General features: G+C 38.2%; 1 protein-coding gene across 4 annotated transcripts in view; it reads right to left on the bottom strand.

Annotated features, from left to right (window-relative positions):
• Positions 1 to 16,571, bottom strand: part of cfap20dc (CFAP20 domain containing) — a 32,607-nt gene extending 16,036 nt beyond the window's left edge. Inside the window, exons 1-12 of one of the 4 annotated variants that reach the window (XM_034870131.1) lie at positions 16,339 to 16,571; positions 16,111 to 16,200; positions 15,432 to 15,525; positions 15,274 to 15,346; positions 12,611 to 12,725; positions 12,330 to 12,477; positions 11,755 to 11,901; positions 8,315 to 8,478; positions 8,096 to 8,204; positions 6,218 to 6,328; positions 5,976 to 6,101; positions 4,299 to 4,621 (exon numbers count right to left, since the gene is read on the bottom strand). In XM_034870131.1, the coding sequence (XP_034726022.1) occupies positions 4,299 to 4,621; positions 5,976 to 6,101; positions 6,218 to 6,328; positions 8,096 to 8,204; positions 8,315 to 8,478; positions 11,755 to 11,901; positions 12,330 to 12,477; positions 12,611 to 12,725; positions 15,274 to 15,346; positions 15,432 to 15,525; positions 16,111 to 16,200; positions 16,339 to 16,359 (1,521 nt within the window). In that variant the 5' untranslated portion in view covers positions 16,360 to 16,571. Of the gene's footprint in view, positions 1 to 4,298; positions 4,622 to 5,975; positions 6,102 to 6,217; positions 6,346 to 8,095; positions 8,205 to 8,314; positions 8,479 to 11,754; positions 11,902 to 12,329; positions 12,478 to 12,610; positions 12,726 to 15,273; positions 15,347 to 15,431; positions 15,526 to 16,110; positions 16,201 to 16,338 lie in introns of those variants that run through there. The other 3 variants (XM_034870132.1, XM_034870133.1, XR_004656434.1) reach the window with 3 other exon arrangements.
• Positions 16,572 to 17,063: the final 492 nt, after the last annotated feature.

The raw sequence follows: 17,063 nt of genomic DNA, 5'->3' as shown, positions 1-17,063 counted from the left end.
TACAGCGAAAGACATTTCAGACCTTCTGGCCAATCTGTATGCATTTTAACATCAATGCACGCTGTAACGATTTTTAACTCTAAAGTTGGTGAAAGCTGCTGCTGTTTCTGCTGTCAGCTCTCTGTAGGGGGCGGGACTGCTGCTTAGTTCCACCCTGCGACTTAGGTGTGCATACACAGACACAAACACACAGGCAGATGCAGAATAAACCAGAGATGAGACATACACGATTAACTAAATTGAGGACAACTAAACTAGTGCAATGATAAGTTAAAGTTCAATATGTATTTTATCAAAACTTATGAATGTGTCCCATGCCAGGATAAGAAATTAATTAACAATGTTAAGATCAACAAGCCACTAACTGATATTTTCAAATTTGATTTATTGAATAAATATTATAATATATATATATATATTTGTCTTAAATCCACCAGCCATTTTCATATTATACCAACATTTGCAGCGTCCTGAGCCTTTTTGGCATAGTTACTATAGGAAGACTCAGTCCAAAGTAATTTTTTTCTACCCAAAACAAGTTTGCTTTTTATTTTTAAAGAACTACACAAAACAACTACAACTTTCACCGCTTCACGCAACTTAACTGAAACAAGACACTTTTATCGCAATTGTTTACAAAAGCTCCCTCTATGGCAGGCATTTTGGGCCACAACAATCTCAAGAAAAGGCCGCGAAATCCTGGAGGGACTAACTATTTGATGTAAACAACTTTTTTTAAAGTCAACATTATTACAAATGAATGTGTTTTCTTTCACATTTCTTCAGTTGATGACTTCCTACTTTCTTACAGAGCAGGTCCTTTGCACCATGACCTTGAGCCAAACAACCCCCCAGAAGTTGTTTTCACGTGGGTCGAACATTGGGCAAGTTAGCTCTATCAGCTGAATAGCTTAGTGCAGGCGCTAATGGCACCAACTTTGTATCTTGTTAATTACCCCAGTAATAATGCCCAAAATGATACCAAACTTCTACAGTAGTACAAATAGGCTATGTACTCATAAAATGATGGATTGGAAAGTTTGTAAGTACACCAGGAGTTTATTTAAATAGCACTTGCCTGCTGGCTTCTGCTCACTGCTTCTACTAATACCACCAGCAGTATGATGAGTGCTTAGGGACAGTCTACAAATTACAACACCAAAAAAAGCTACGTAGAGATACGTAGTGTCTCCAAATTTACCTCAATTACAACTTGTCTCCTGCTAGTTGTACTACAGCACTTACATTAAACAAATAAGTTCAATAAAAAAAAGAAATGTGTATCTCTTTTCGGTATTGTAATAGCTTCTGGGGGGTTGTTTGGCTCGAGGACATGGTGCAAATGAACCTTGGGTAAAATTACTCCGAACCATCACTTTAAAGGAGAGACAACTTATTCCCCTGCTTGCCCTGTTAAAACATGAGGGATGTCAGAATCAAGGAAGAGTGTGTCTTCACCACACATGCCAATTTTGTCCCAGTTGCACCATTTATTTACTTTACATAATATATACATATATATATATATATATATATATACACACACACACACACACACACACACACACACACACTGCATACATTTATTTATCTGGATCTTTTTTTCTTTGAACTGAAACCTGGTTATATAATAGCAGAATGTAGTAGAGTAAAATAGTAGGAGTACAACAGTTCTCATTGACTCCAACCCTCCAAACTTCCAAAATTAAATCAATGTTTCTCGACCTGACAGGAAAGGGGGTGTTGCTGCTGTATTTAAAGAATAATTTCAATACAGGCAGTTATCATGTGGTGATTTTTTTCTCCTCATTTGACCTGTGTTGAATGGGACACCAAAAGTCCTGTTGTTAATAATTTTAATAACCAAGATTTCTGGGATTGATGGATTTTGTTACAAACTTAATGAGCTGTGAACTTTTGCAGATCCCCTCATTAGCATTTTTGCTATGAGACCTACACATTCACTACACAATCAGCTCCCTAGCGCTACTAGAGGTCAAAAACTCCACAGAGAACCTTTTATGAACTTTCTTAGTTGATGTTTGTCATTTTTGCGCTATGGGAAGATGTTAAAATAACTACGTATCCGACGATATGTATCCACCACATCTAGGGCAATATGTAATTTGCAGCTTTGTGCTCCACCACAAATAGCCTTGCTACATCAGCTATCATAAAAATCTATCACAGAAAAAGACTTTTCAGTTGGAGTGCAGTCTATACTTGAAAACGTTGTGGTTATCCAATATATGATCTTTGTGGATACCTGACAAAATAGTCACTGTGTCCTTTTAGAAAATATGTGTTTTCTTTGGATATTGCAAACAAGTGGCTCTCATTTTCTCCTAGAAGAACTTCCAAAATGACCATCTCACAGAAAGGTTGTAGGTGGAAAGCCAAGAAAACATAAAACGTCTCTCTGCTGGTAGTAGAGTGCATTGCACTGGATCCAATTGCTTACTCTACTTCCCCATAATGCTAATTCCCAAATGACATGCTTCTTTCTTCACCTTCTAGCCATAGTTCAAGTGATGGAAGCAAAATGTAATTTTAATTTGGAAAAGTGCTCCCTTAAACACCCACATCAGACACACTTTGAGTGCTTTTCATTGAGAACTGTTGGAATGAAATATAAGTGTGCATTCATTTTTTTCAACCTCAGCTGGTTGATATCAGTTCATTTCCCAGAATGCAGATGGAAATTCCCTAAAAAGTAGCATTGGTGTTTTTTGTTTAAATTTTTTACATGCAGAGGTGGACGTAGAAAATAACCAACTCTATAGACTTTACATAGATAAAGCCATGGCCACAACAAGTGGATTGTCCTAGTTTCACTAAAACAACATGGTACAAAAGTTATTTTTGAAAAGAATAAGAAAGTAAGAGAGAAATAAAATATGCTGCACAATGCACACAGTACTCTGCTAATCAAAGCCTAGACAACACTTTTGTATGGCAACCATATTATGGTTGGTGGTTACTTTTAAAAGTGTTTTGATGGTTCGTTATTATGGCAGTGTTTGAAAAGGCTACGTGATCATTTGCCAGGCATCCTGTCTCAAAACCTGTGTGTGTGTGTGTGTATGTGTGTGTGTGTGTGTGTGTGTGTGTGTGTGTGTGTGTGTGTGTGTGATCATACAATTTCTCCCTGCCTTGCCAAAACAGGTACTTCTTTTTTTGTTTGTTTTGTTTTGGGAAGTAGTACCAGTAGGCTCTGCTGATAATACGCTAATAATAAGCTATTTTTGGCTTGTAACCAATGTAAAATAGCAGCCAAGGAAAATTAAAAGGTTGTTAATATTCAGCAGAGGTGAATTATTCTTTTTTTAAACAGTAAATAAAGTAATGCAAAATCTAGAGACACATCACAACTCAAACTGCAAGCATAGTACCTGCAGTTGTTAAAGGTCACCTGAATACAGAACACAGAACCTCTTTCACACTGACACCTGTTTTGCCTCTATACATGCACACATGCACATGCACAGAACGTCAGTGGTTAACAGTGAGTCTTGAGTTAATGACACCTGACATTTACTATTAATGTTTTAGAGATGAATTTCTCCTCTTGACTGATGACTGAATGCATGCAACAGACATTTAAAGTATCTCTTTTTTTAGGTTATTGTGTGTTAGTGTGGATTTTGTCTTTAACAAAGGTGCATAGATTACATTACTTTAATCGCATTTAGAAAAATATTAAAACTAAACTAATCAGCAACACAGTGAGGTTCTTAAATCTAAAATATCAAACATGTTATAATAATGTTTTAAATAAGTAAGAACGATTAGCATTCCTTTAAAGTTAGTCATCTGTACGTACTGTATTAAACAACCATTTAATTTCCCTGCTCAGCAGAACGAAAACTACTGTTCTTTATTATAACTTCAGAACTATTAATCAATTATCTGATAATGAATAACTCCTCTGACCTTTAAAGTTAAAGTATTCTTAATCTGCAGTAAACAGCAACTAATCAAACTAAACTAAATCAATTCAAATGTTGGACATGCTGTGGGATAGTATAATACACTGAATCTTTGCTACAATATTGAGATTAAATTAGAGCACAAAAATCAGAATACATTCCTAAAATGGACCAATCTTATTTTAAAAAGCTGGTGTTTGTCCATATTGTTAGTGTATATGTAACACAAGTTTGCTTATTTAAGACAGATGGTCATTAGTGTCAGGTGAAATATATCTTATGTCATAGCAAAATAAAATAAGATGCACTTCAAATGTGTGTGCATTTAAAGCATAGTGTGCATGTGTCTCTACCTGAAAGCAGACATACCTCATCACTTTCACTGCCAAGAAAGTCATCCTCAGGCAAGGCCTCATACCGCCTCCCACTTTTGCTCTGAACCTGATTGTCTCCCATCTCCATCTTCTCCTGGTCACCCTGGCCTTGCCCTCGTTTGGGTAAGTGTGGCTGGGAAGAGAAAGTGAACACCTCCTCTTGCAGAGTGAGCTGGGGCTCTGACCCTTCATTATTCTCCCAGCTGCTTTGGACCTGCAGGTCACAAGACAAACCTGGACAGATCGAGCAGGAGAGATCCTCTGCTGGTGTGGGAGCAGCTCCTGAACTTTCCTTGGCAGGAGCGCATCTACTCTCATCTAAATAATAGATTATAAAACAAAATCCAAAACGAGACAGAAGGGGTTAAAACAGTGAGCAATAAATCTTTTTCTAATATGTTCATCATGTGACTAATGCCATTCTAATTTAAATTGATTTTATGCACATAATCATTCATAATAACACTATGCAAAATTTTAATGAATTTCATTACATGCCAAAAGAGAACATTAATTTCTTCCATACTGACATTTTTGTAGGTTGTGTTAATAGCCCTGCTATGTTAATACCTTAATGAGAATTTAACAATATAAACAACATAATCAGTAGTGAGAAAAGCAGTTTACTGCAAAGTTGTCACTAATTAAATGACAGCTCTGTCCAAGCATCCTTAAAAATAACATATTTTCAAAGCAAATATTCCTTCCATTGTGTTTTAATCTTCCCAGTTTTGTTAAAGTAAAAAAAATAATAATAATCACAGTAGTGTTACAATATCTGACACTATGTCCCTTAATATATGGGTACAATCTTTTAAAACCTTAAATGAAAGATGCATCCATTCAAGGCCATTCTTAAACTCTGATGGGCCTGAGTTCAAAGAAAGAGACACCTCTATCTGAATGACTGATCACATTTGAACCTCTCCACAGTATAATCACTTTCTCTAATTGCCCACTGTGTGGCAAACCCTGGGCTCGAGAGACGTCCCTCTGACTTTTATTTAATGTGCCACATTACCATTAATGAACTAACTACGTTTTGTCTGTGGGCAGAGCTGCAGCAAAGGAGCGTATTGCTGTGGAGAAATCCATAAATGAGCTCTCAGAGCAAGTGCACTCATTTTGTGAGGACAATGCTAGTGTGTGTGTGTGTGTGTGTGTGTGTGCATGTGTGTGTGTCTGTGTGTGTGCATGTGTGTGTGTGTGTGTGTGTGTGTGTGTGTGTGTGTGTGTGTGTGTGTGTGTGTGTGTGTGTGTGGTTGGGGGAGGGGATTTCTTGGGCTGGAGTAGGAGTAGGTACTCCTACAAAAATCCTGCAAATGGTCTTGACGTTGGCTATGCAAAATTAAAAAAGGGAACAAAAAGCGATGGTGTATGCAGCATGAAATGAGGCTCATTAAAATTCATGCAATATTTTGAAGTGATTTAATTTATAAATGAAGAGTGTAAGTAGGTATTTTTCTCAAGTATAAGGAGCAACTTGGTAAAATCAGAACATGCAAAGTAGACACCAATATCCCTTAATATGCATATTATTCTCTTTTGTGCCATCCTTCACAGTCTTTTTAGACATTTTTAGCCATCACTCAGTCAGAAAGTGCACATTTTCTTCTGCTGCTGCTTCCTCCTGTCATGCTCCCTGTCTATTCGCAGCAGATGTAAGCCTCACCTGCTGTTTGGTGCTTTGTATTTTCTGGTAGGGTCAGATGTTGTTGCTTGATCTCTTGCCTACTGGGTGGAGGCGTGCACTTCTCCTTGATTTTACTTCTCTTTCTTTGGCCAGGAGAGGCTGTACCTAGAGAATTAACCAGAGTGAAACACCGTGCCATATTAAACCATGGTACATGCATCAAATCATACTGTGTATTGCAACATACACAGAGAATATAAGATGCAGTGTTCACAGCTTACCTGACAATGCTACCCTCTCTCTTCCACCACTGTAGACCCGTAGCTTCTTAGATCCTGGCTTGTCAAACACTCTGTCTTTTGGGGGATGGGGCTGTAAACCACATGGTGTTCCTACAGTACATGCAGTACTAAATTAAAAAAAGCTTTATAACACAAAACAGTCAACCAAACAATGTTATTATAGCTTGCCAACTGCATATCTGTGAATTGATAATGCACTGAAATGCAATGAAAATCCCTATTAATGAAGGCATTTCAGTAACTGAGCTTCTTACATTTATTCAGTGCAGGGAGAATACATCCAGCTACATGATATTCAGCTAAATTAAGGAATTCTAATCATCGGTTTTTGCATTCAATCATGCTCAAAGGATGGCATATTACCAAATGTAACAGCTGTTATTAGGTGCCAGGAAGAACATACTCTGTCAGAGCTGGGCTTGTTCCCATGTAATACTTTTAGCAATGCACAAGAATAATGAGGGCATCATTCTTAAGGCTCTAATGAGAGGAATAGAGTGTGCACTTTTACAGCATGCAGTACACTTTAGTCATGCAACTATAAGCCTGATCTGCATTGGTGCACAACACATGCCAGAAAATGAAAGAAGCCGAACGGTTTTCATCTATAAAGATTCTCATTCAGCCAGGGCACAAGATATTGGGAAGTACTTAGTCAAAGCAGACGAGACTCACTAGCAAATGTTCTAGCTCCTCATTGTCAAATGCAAAAATGGCAAAGTGTCACTACATTATGATTGCTGAGCACTTGTGCCAGAATTTAAGCATTAAAAATAGGTACTATATTTCTCTGGAAATTTTTCCCAAAATATTTCTGTCCTGGGTTCAGCAGATTCTATTTCACATTTTGTGCTCCTTATTCCTGCCTAACAGTCACTTAATATATACATATATACTGGTCCACTGACTCACTCTCTTTGCCAATTGTCATACATGTGCCTTATATATGCCTCCCTGCCAGCTACCTGTCTTGCTCCATTTGCCTTAACCTAACCAATGGGTCATGACCGAAAGAACGAGATCCAGGGTACAAGCGGCCGAAATGGGTTTCCTCAGAAGGGTGGCTGGCGTCTCCCTTAGAGATAGGGTGAGAAGCTCAGTCGTCCGAGAGGAGCTTTGGACTAAAGCCGCTGCTCCTTCGCGTCGAAAGGAGCCAATTGAGTTGGTTTGGGCATCTGGTGAGGATGCCTCCTGGGCGCCTCCCTAGGTTGGTTTTCCAGGCACGTCCAGCTGGGAGGAGGCCTCGGGGAAGACCCAGGACTAGGTGGAGGGATTATATCTTCAACCTGGCCTGGGAACGCCTCGGGATCCCCCAGTCGGAGCTGGTTAATGTGGCTCGGGAAAGGGAAGTTTGGGGTCCCCTACTGGAGCTGCTGCCCCCCCGACCCGATACCGGATAAGCGGACGAAGATGGATGGATGGATGGATGGACTTTTAAAAAAAGACAGAGTAATCTGCTTTTTAATATAACGGCTCTACCACAGCATCCTACTTCTGGGTTAACATTACAACTTAGACTATAATTTCTTTAGTTCTTCGTTCCCATTATCTGCTTCCCTTTTGGCTGCTTCTCCTTGGGGTAGAGGTAGAGTAGTAGCTTCCATATTTACCCAGATAACCAGAGGATGGTTAGCCTGGCAAGCCCATGTACCACAAACAATAATTTGGACACAGATATTTACAGTACATTGTACAAAAATACACTCTTGACAGACTGCTTTGTTAAAATTTTTCTACAAAGCCTTTCATCATTGAATTTAAAGTAATCATCATACTGTTCATGTACGTTAGTCAGTATACAAAGACACAAACAAATAAAGAATGAAAAAACAAGATAAAAAGGGATTTTAAATCTACCCTCAAGAAGAATGTGGGAAGGTTCTCCATGTGATAAATTCTCACTCAGTTTGGCAATCCTCTCGCTTTCTGCAGTCATTTTCTGGTTCATTCTACTGGACGGAGATCCCTGCGGGGAAAAGCCGAAGAAGAAAAACAAGTTCAAAGACAACATATTCTATTTTGTACTTGTGGTAATGCATATAGGGATATATATTATTATGGAATTCATGATATTACCGTATTAGAGATAAAGAGTACACTTCCTTCCCTTCCATCTGAGGCTGCATTGCTTCTTCTTCCAGTTTGGGGGGATGGCCCTGATACCCTGAAGCCTGAGGATGTGTGTAAAACACCCTGTGGCCTAGATCGTCGATAACTGGCAGTAGTAGACTGATCTGGAACTGCAAAGAAATTCCCCATTATAATTTGACTATTATTGATCTTTGTTGTTTGGATAAGATTTTATTTTCTGACATTTGTAATGCTCATACATTATCTAAATGGAGACTAGTTACTAAATCCTTGCACCTCAACTAACTGACAAATAGGACTGAATTTTTAAAGCATTTTCTGTCAGTCATGTTAATGATCAATTAGCCACTGCAACTTCCCGAGGTTATGCGTTATTTTTTAAATGCAGGTTTATAGCGAGTTCAGTTTATAGGTCTTAGACCCGCATTCTATCAAATCAGTGAGAAGATGCTGGTCACAAAGCCCTTTCAAAGTTACTTTTTGGCTGGACTGTCGGACCAGCCCTACAATCTCAAACTCCGTCCCTCTGTCACTGAGTGATGAAGTTCCACCATTGGTTGGAATGAGTGTGATGTTGTTTCCCCATTGGCCATTGCCCTTTCAACCTACATTTGTGCAACATAGATTTTGACCTCCGCTATTGCTTATCAATCAGCTGATTGACTTCTTCAATACACGGTGGATGGTGTTGTTGTTTTTGCCGCCACCCATTTCAACCGTTTAAATACACAAGCTTAGCAACACTTGAAGAGTATAGGCTACATGCAGATGAACGGCACACTACACTGTTTGTGTCTGTCTGCTCATCTCTGTCACCTGTTCAGACACAAATGAATGTGTGAAACAAGTAGGCCTATGCAATTTAGAAGAAAAACAATCACAAACAGCAGTGAAGCAAGGCTGTTTCTAAATAAGTAAAGTGGATGGGTAGGTTTTGATATTTCATCATGGAAAAATCGGCTGCATTGAAACTAGGAGAACAGCAGGGAGAGGCAAGTAACTTAAAAGGGTTGGCAAGCACAGGAATGCAAATTTGATTATTTGTCAGAATCAGATCATCTCTATCATTAATAACGTGTCTTCTATATCGTTTATAATAGATTATCAGTTTGTTTTCTAGCAAAATACGGAGAAAAATACGATCGCTGCAACAGCATAATTGCTCATTGGGTTTCGGTACCCATCCCTAAAATAATTTATTAATCACTGCTACTGCAGATGAACATTTAATATCTATATCTTATAGACACCACCGCTGACTATCCCCGTAACAATTTGGCCATAATTAAGCATATTGGTTAAGCCATTTTCATTGTTTTGACTAGTGGTGGGAAACACCAGAGGTCCCATGATACAAAATTGTAACGATAGTTACTTCACATACGGTGTACATTTTAGGACATCCTCAGGCATCTGAGTCAGGTCTCAGACAGCAGATGCAAAGGCGTCAGGTGTCAGGTAAAACCGTCAGATTTTAGATAAAACTGCCTTGGGTCTCAGGATAAAACGGTTTCAGATAAAACATCTTAATTTGATGTTATGCTCGGAGGCTGTTTTGTCTGAGGCCGTACAGTTTCAGCATGTTGACTTTATTTTTGACAGTTGACATTAATAATGTTAGGGGGCCAAAAAACATGGAATCACCATAATTAAAAATGTTATTAAATAAAAATGTTTTGCATTATTTGGTATTACTTTCAAACACAATGAATAATGGTTTGCAAGCAATGGTTGCTTACATTCATAAACATGCCATTTGGCTTAAAGCATAGTAAAGTTGATAATATAATACTGGACTGTTTGAGCAGAAATGTGAAACCAAACAATGTATATTAAAAACATTAGGTCAATAACTGATCAAGGTATGTGTCTATTCACTAATTGTTTGAGTGACACTCAGCAGCCCCGCCCACTGCAGAGTGGCGACACGATTGAAACAGCAGCCACTTCAGCGGCATTAGAGTGAAATAGGTTACAGCGTACATTGATGTTAAAATGTATACAGGATGGCAGGACGGTAACTTTTTCAACTTTCTCTCTCTCCCGCAACTTCATCACAACAAACAAAACAACTTTCATCGCAATTTTTTTACCAAGGCTCCTGCAACATCAGGCGTTTTGGGCCACAACAATTTCAAAAAACTCCATAAAATCCTGGAAGGACTGCATATTAGATTCTACTGTTGAACTGATTGATTTAGTGTTTTTCTTTAATCTATTAATCTGCTCCATATCATCAAGGATAAATAATAGGCTGCGGAGAAATTCATGATAGGGCCCCAAATTAACCGTGCACTAGGGCTCATTAGGACCACCTCTGCTGATGATGACAGAAAAACACACTTTCTGTCGGATCCTCATTAGAGCAGAGAGCAGACACTTTCATTCCACAAAGCGCAGAGAATAGTCAAGGTGATACAGACAGAGCTGAGTTGGATGTATTGAGAGTGAAAAAGAAGTCACACTCCTTTGATGCAGCAATTTCAACACTCAGAAAATGACCCAGGGATTGGACTGAGTAAATTTCAGTGCACTTCAAATCATAAAAGAATGTGGTAGTATTACAGAATAAAACATTTATTTTAATAGCTCATAGATTTTAATTATAATAGCTCATAGATTCAAAAATATTTTGGGTGGTGATTTTGGTCTGTGAAAATGTATTGACCTTGAAACAGAACGTCTTTTGGTCTATAATGTCATCACATGTTGTTTACTGCTGCATGATAAAAACTGCTGTAGCTTACTTTTAACAATTTCTGACGGATTGGATACTGAAGCAACAATATTCATCAAGCAACTTCATCACAGTTAAATTGGATGCCTACTTCAATAGCAATCGTTTTAAATATGATTAAGAATGCTATGTTAATAATGCAGATGCTAATTATGAAAAGCTACTCCTTGTGTCTGGTTACTTCTCTCTGCTATGGGCATTACCGGTTGACTCAACATGACTTAGACAGCTGTCAGAACAAATAAATAAGCGCTGATAAAAAAGGCCACAGAGGCGACCGAACTGGATTACTGGTGCATGTCTTTGTATATGAGGACATAATTGCAGCTCTCTGAGTACAGGTGAGTTGGAAAAGAACACAATAATGAGGACCACAGGAATTCAATGTGAAGAAAACAAATCTGTTATCATCAGAGTCTCTTAGTGGGAAAACAAATGCTCTATATGGAACAATTACACCATGATGCTTCTTTATGTGCAGTATAATGACCAATTCACTGGTAGATTATGGCTAAAATACTGTAAATAAATGTAGTTAAGTAAAACGTGCAATATTTGCCTCTAAAATTTAGAAGTAGAATTATAAAGTAACACAAAATTGCATTTAAGTATAGCGCTCAAGTAAATGTATTTATTTTCACCACTGTTTATTGATCGATTCACACGCCTGTGATTTGCTCTCACCTACCAAAGTCAGAGCTCAACTGTCCAGCCCTGGTATCTGCCTTCCGCAAATTCTCCATGTTCAACACCTGAGTGACATGGTTCACGTCTGCTGGGAAATGGCAACTGCGGGGGATCAAGTCCATGAGACCAGCTCCACGAAGAAACATATCTAGATTTTAAAAAAGAAGACTATTTCAGATTTAGCCTAATCATTGAATAAACCAAAACACACAGTATCACATCATCAACACATCAACATCATGACAAATCATCAACGCAACAAAGGTAACACTTTGATCAACAGAAAAACACAAATGACAAGCTGTCTTTACTGGCAAATAGTGGTGTGCACCGAGCAGCCAGCGCTGAGTACAGCTGTTGGCTCTGCTGAGGCATTTTAGAGTCCAACAAAAAACACCACTGATCTCTCAGCCAAGTGTTCCACACATACACACACATACACAGACTTTCATTTAAACTCAGAACAAATCTACTCAAAGTGAAGGCCACTGACTTACTCCAATGCTTAGCTAGTATCTCTTATGGAGAGGACTTTAAGGTGAATTGATAAAACTCTGTTGTGACAATAATCATTACCATCATCTGACATTCCTGAAGGCTCTGTTTTCATGGTGAAGATTCTGCGGACTTTACATGTAGCAAACAAAGTGATGCCATCCAGTGTCAAAAACCCTTTGAACAGTTCACTGGTGAATGATACAAGGTCGATGCACAAAGTAGACCACTGCAACAACAGAAATAACATGATTTAAAAGAATCACTTAAAGATGCGACTCAATACCTACTTTAAGATAGGAATACCAACGATACAAAACAAATACTAAAAGAATATGTCAAGGATGAGTTAGTATACTCACAATACTGCGTTTCAATCCTACAAAAGGTATCTTTGCATGCAAAAGTGTGGCGGACAACTCTTTATGTACTGTTGATAAGTGAAGTCTTCTTTTCAGGTGCTCTAAATCAGTTGTCCTGTGAATAACAGACACCAGAACATGAATTCTCCCCAGCATCATGGCATCATAAAGAAGACCTAGTCTGAGAGAGCCACAAGCTTTATTGGTCTCTAAGGTAAGCTCTTAAAAGGTGTTTTCACTTTAATCTAGTGATGTGAAATCAGCTGTCATGACACATACTAATGGAAGAACAACAGCACACCAGCAGTATTTCCACAGAAAAAAGCACTTACGTATCTTTGAGAAATTGTTTTACCTTTTGACGGTGCGTCCTCCTAGTTTTGTTTTTCTATATGGCTCCCATGACATAACAGAAATGTAACAAGAACATCTATACTGTACCACAGCTTGAGTCTGTAATACATTCAATTTTCCATGCAGTGAATTCACAAAGCGTTTTGAGCACAATAAAAGACTTGGACTAGGGCTGTACTAGATATTCAGAACATTACTGTAATGTAGCAGTAAACAACTATTTGCTATGTAAAAATATGGCGGAGTAATGGCGTATGAGAATAAAGTCACACTCCTGAGTGTAATCTGCACTGCTCTATAATTTCTTTTGATAGCTGATCTGGCTGCATGTGCATGTGAGTGCCAAACACGTCAGTGTCTGTTGCTGAGGGCTGTGGTAAAGTATCTGTATTTTAAGAGTTGAGTAACAGTCTGTTAGAGCTGTGAGGAGGCAATGCCAGACCACTAATCTTCTGAACATTGTGTACAGCCCCTTTCAATATAAACTTCTGTGGGGTCTTTATTGTACGAACTGTGTTTTATTGATCATTTTATTTGACTTATTTTTTGTATATCACCTTGTAACATTTACTGTGACTGTTAAGGTAAAAGCCTTTGTAGCAAGTAGTTTCATAATATCTTAATCATGAAGTACAGTACATAAGTCATTTGCCATATAAAACATTGTTCAGGTGCTCAAGGGCTTCTCATACTAGATGTTAACAAGCTGCTTTTAATATTTCAAATATGACACGTCATGAACAAATAAGTCTTGTCATTAGGTAAATTACGACATTTTTAAAGCAAAGTTTGAATAGTTTGAGACGTTTGTTTTATGACAACTTGACATTGGCCAGGACAACAATCTTTGACATTATGCAAGACAGTATAACCTGTAAATGTCTTTGTTATGATAACTTGATATTAACCAAGACAACATAACCACCGTCATAAATATGTCATAGCATGCCTATTTATCAAACTTTAACCTGTAGTGCGCAACTATTTTATATTAATGAACATCCGTTACATTCAAGCCATTGACAAATGAGTTGATGAAAAGCTAATTAAGACTAATTAATCAGCTTCACAAAACTCTCTCTGTATTTCTCAGCATGGCTATGTTTACAAAATGGTGCCGTCCAGCAACTTTTACGTCCAGAAGCTCGAGTGATGCATTATACGTCACCGCTGAGAAAAAGCAACAGCAACAGTCAGCTTTGGAGATGAGTAAGACCTCTTCTGACGGGTCCCTGTTGTTTTTAAACCACCGTTTTCACCTTTAGCTACTAGCAACTAGTGGGGGAGGGGTGGTGGTGGTGCATGACCATCAAAGGCTTGCGTCATGTGGACAGTGTTGTTGTCATTACTTAGAATTCCTTTTAGGGGCAATAGAAACTACGCACTATAGCTTTGAAGGAACTATTTAGCTGTATGTGTTAACATTACATTAAACTGTCATTGGAGGTTGGTTTTTAAATTGGCTGTCATGAGACCATTATAATGGTCATAATAGTCATTGATTATTTTCCTTGACCTCAAGTAAAGTGTAACATGTTGGACTTGTCAGAAAGATGTCTGTTTGATTACACTGTCAAATGCTTTTATAACAGTGTCATAATTAATTCCTTTGACCTCAAGTAAAGTGGTGTCATGTCAGTCTTGTGCACACCCCTTTAAGTAAAGTGTTCTCTTATGTAACAAAGTGTTAATTAACTCTATCAAAGATCCACACTAACAGTAGTCTCGCTCTGCCATAACCTCCTCTGGCGCTATGGAGGAGGATCTGGCTAGTCCACACAGCATTCCGGGATCGGAGAAAAACGTGCTCTGGTTTTTCATTGTCATTGTCATTTCTTTAAACCAATCACACCGTACAGAGCAACAGCGCCACTGCAAAATAGCCTTGGGAAGTGCTTGTTGTAGGAACATGTTATGTGTATGTTCAAAAGTTGTTTTAGTCATGCAACAGAAAACTCAGATTGGACAGATAGTCTAGCTGTCTGGATTTACAATGAAGAGATCTGAGAAAAGGTTAACCATAGTCCTTTTAAATCGACCAGAGTTTAAAATGCTAACACAAAGGAAGCCCAAGGCAACGGATATCTGGTCTAATCTAGTAAAATCAGGTGGATATTCCGTCAGCAATGGATCAATGCTTGATGTGGAACATTGAGGATATAGACCACACTAACAGTAATAAAAGTTCTTTCTCAACAACCGAATTAAAGATGTAGTGAGATCTACAACAGCACATGGTCTCACAAAAGATTTTCTAAATGAGTTGCCCGGTAAAAAATAAATTAATAATTAAAATTTGCTATACTTACACAAGCTCAATAGAAAAATCTTTACACTGGGGAATATTCACTTGAAGGACCAAGAATCTTTGAAGAAGTCCAACTAAGAAAGACCCAGAAGGGAAATTAGTGAATTACAACATGCATAAGAAAATATAATTTATACAAGTGCAAGTGTGGTGACTTACGAGACATTTTTCCATTCTCTGGCATTTGCATCTTGACTGTCTGGCTGCTACCCTCCAGACAGTAAACAAATCCCTTGACTTCTTTACTGTACTCCTATGGGAAAAAGAAATAATACACAAGAGGCCTTGCTAATTCTAAGGCATTGCTAAGTTATTATGATAACCATTATTGTGTAACCTACCAATGCAACCAGAAAGGCTATGTGACAACAACAGCTCTATTATGAAGAGTTCCTGGCATCTTCAATAAAAATATTACATAAAGTTAAGAAATTAAACACAAGTTTACTTTTTTTACTGATAAAATGAGTTTGTACTTTTCTTCATTTCCAGAGTTTAAAACACATCTCATACAATTTTTATAGTGTGCTGGCATCCCTAATTTTGCATCTGATTTACGGCTGTAACGTAACGATGTCACACTTGGAAACGTGTGTAGGTAACGAGCCTGCTATAGTGGAAGTTTACAGACTAAAGTTCTGTTTTGGTGCAGTTATAAACCCCCAAGATGAATTCATGCGGTAATCATTCCGACTGTGTTTTTTATTGGACTGCACTGTTGATATGTTGTTGTCCTGGCTCTGTGGTAACATAAACTGTAATTGATTAATGTGCAATAGTGAGGGCGAGTAATTCACCTTACAGTAGGCTATGGCTAATAACAGTTCTGAAAACTCACCTTATGTATGGATGATGGACCTCCGAAAAGTTTCCATTTTGCTACGGGGTCTTTTCCTTGTCCACTAAAGATCTCAACCACAGATCCACCCTGCGAGAAACAGGATTAGTTCATTAGCTACAATTTGCTTCAGCCAACGTAATGTCATGCTGCTATATCGAGCTAAAGCTCATTTTAGCCAAGAAGCTGCATATCTCTACCAAGAGCGTGGCTTTCAAATAAACTTACCTGAAAATTATTCCGAAACATTATGGTGCGAGTTTACCCAGATAAAGTGTGTTTTCAGTAACTCTTTACATTAACGTTACCCCAAGGCGTTTGAAGCATATCTCATCCCCAATAAATGTGCAAGCAATTAGCTAACTAGCTAGCTAAGTAACAGTTTTAGCTGACACATGATGTCTCCATGGTTACTTGACGCTAGCAGCCACGGATGTGCCACCATGCCGATGACGGTCGAACGGTTAATATCATAGTTAATATCAACTGGTTTATCCATGGTCTGAGCCAGAATGCTGCGGTAACGTAACGTCGGAACATACACTACCGGTCAAAAGTTTGGGGTCACTCACAAATTTCCACTGGACTCCATTATAGACAGAATCCCAGCTGAGATCAGTGGCCTTGTTTTTTTTTTTTAACCAGGGCAGCAGTTTCCAGATTACATTATGTGCTTACATAATTGCAAAAGGGTTTTTTAATGTTTTCTTAGTTTTTTTAAAATAATATCAGATTAGTAAACGAAATGAGCATTTGGAACATTGGATGAATGGTTGCTGATAATGGGAAATGTAGATATTGCATTAAAGATCAGCCACCCACCCAGATCAGCTGGTATCCTGTCTATAATGGAGTGGAATTGAAATTTGTAAGTGACCCCAAACTTTTGACCGGTAGTGTATATATTAAATATTTAGAAATAACGTGGAAGTTTAACTCGTCATTTGCATTGT

Source organism: Etheostoma cragini, chromosome 4 (genome assembly GCF_013103735.1).
Source record: "Etheostoma cragini isolate CJK2018 chromosome 4, CSU_Ecrag_1.0, whole genome shotgun sequence".
In the NCBI taxonomy this organism is placed as follows: domain Eukaryota; kingdom Metazoa; phylum Chordata; class Actinopteri; order Perciformes; family Percidae; genus Etheostoma; species Etheostoma cragini.
Note: the sequence above shows the minus strand (reverse complement) of the source record. Positions and strands in the feature narration are given on the sequence as shown.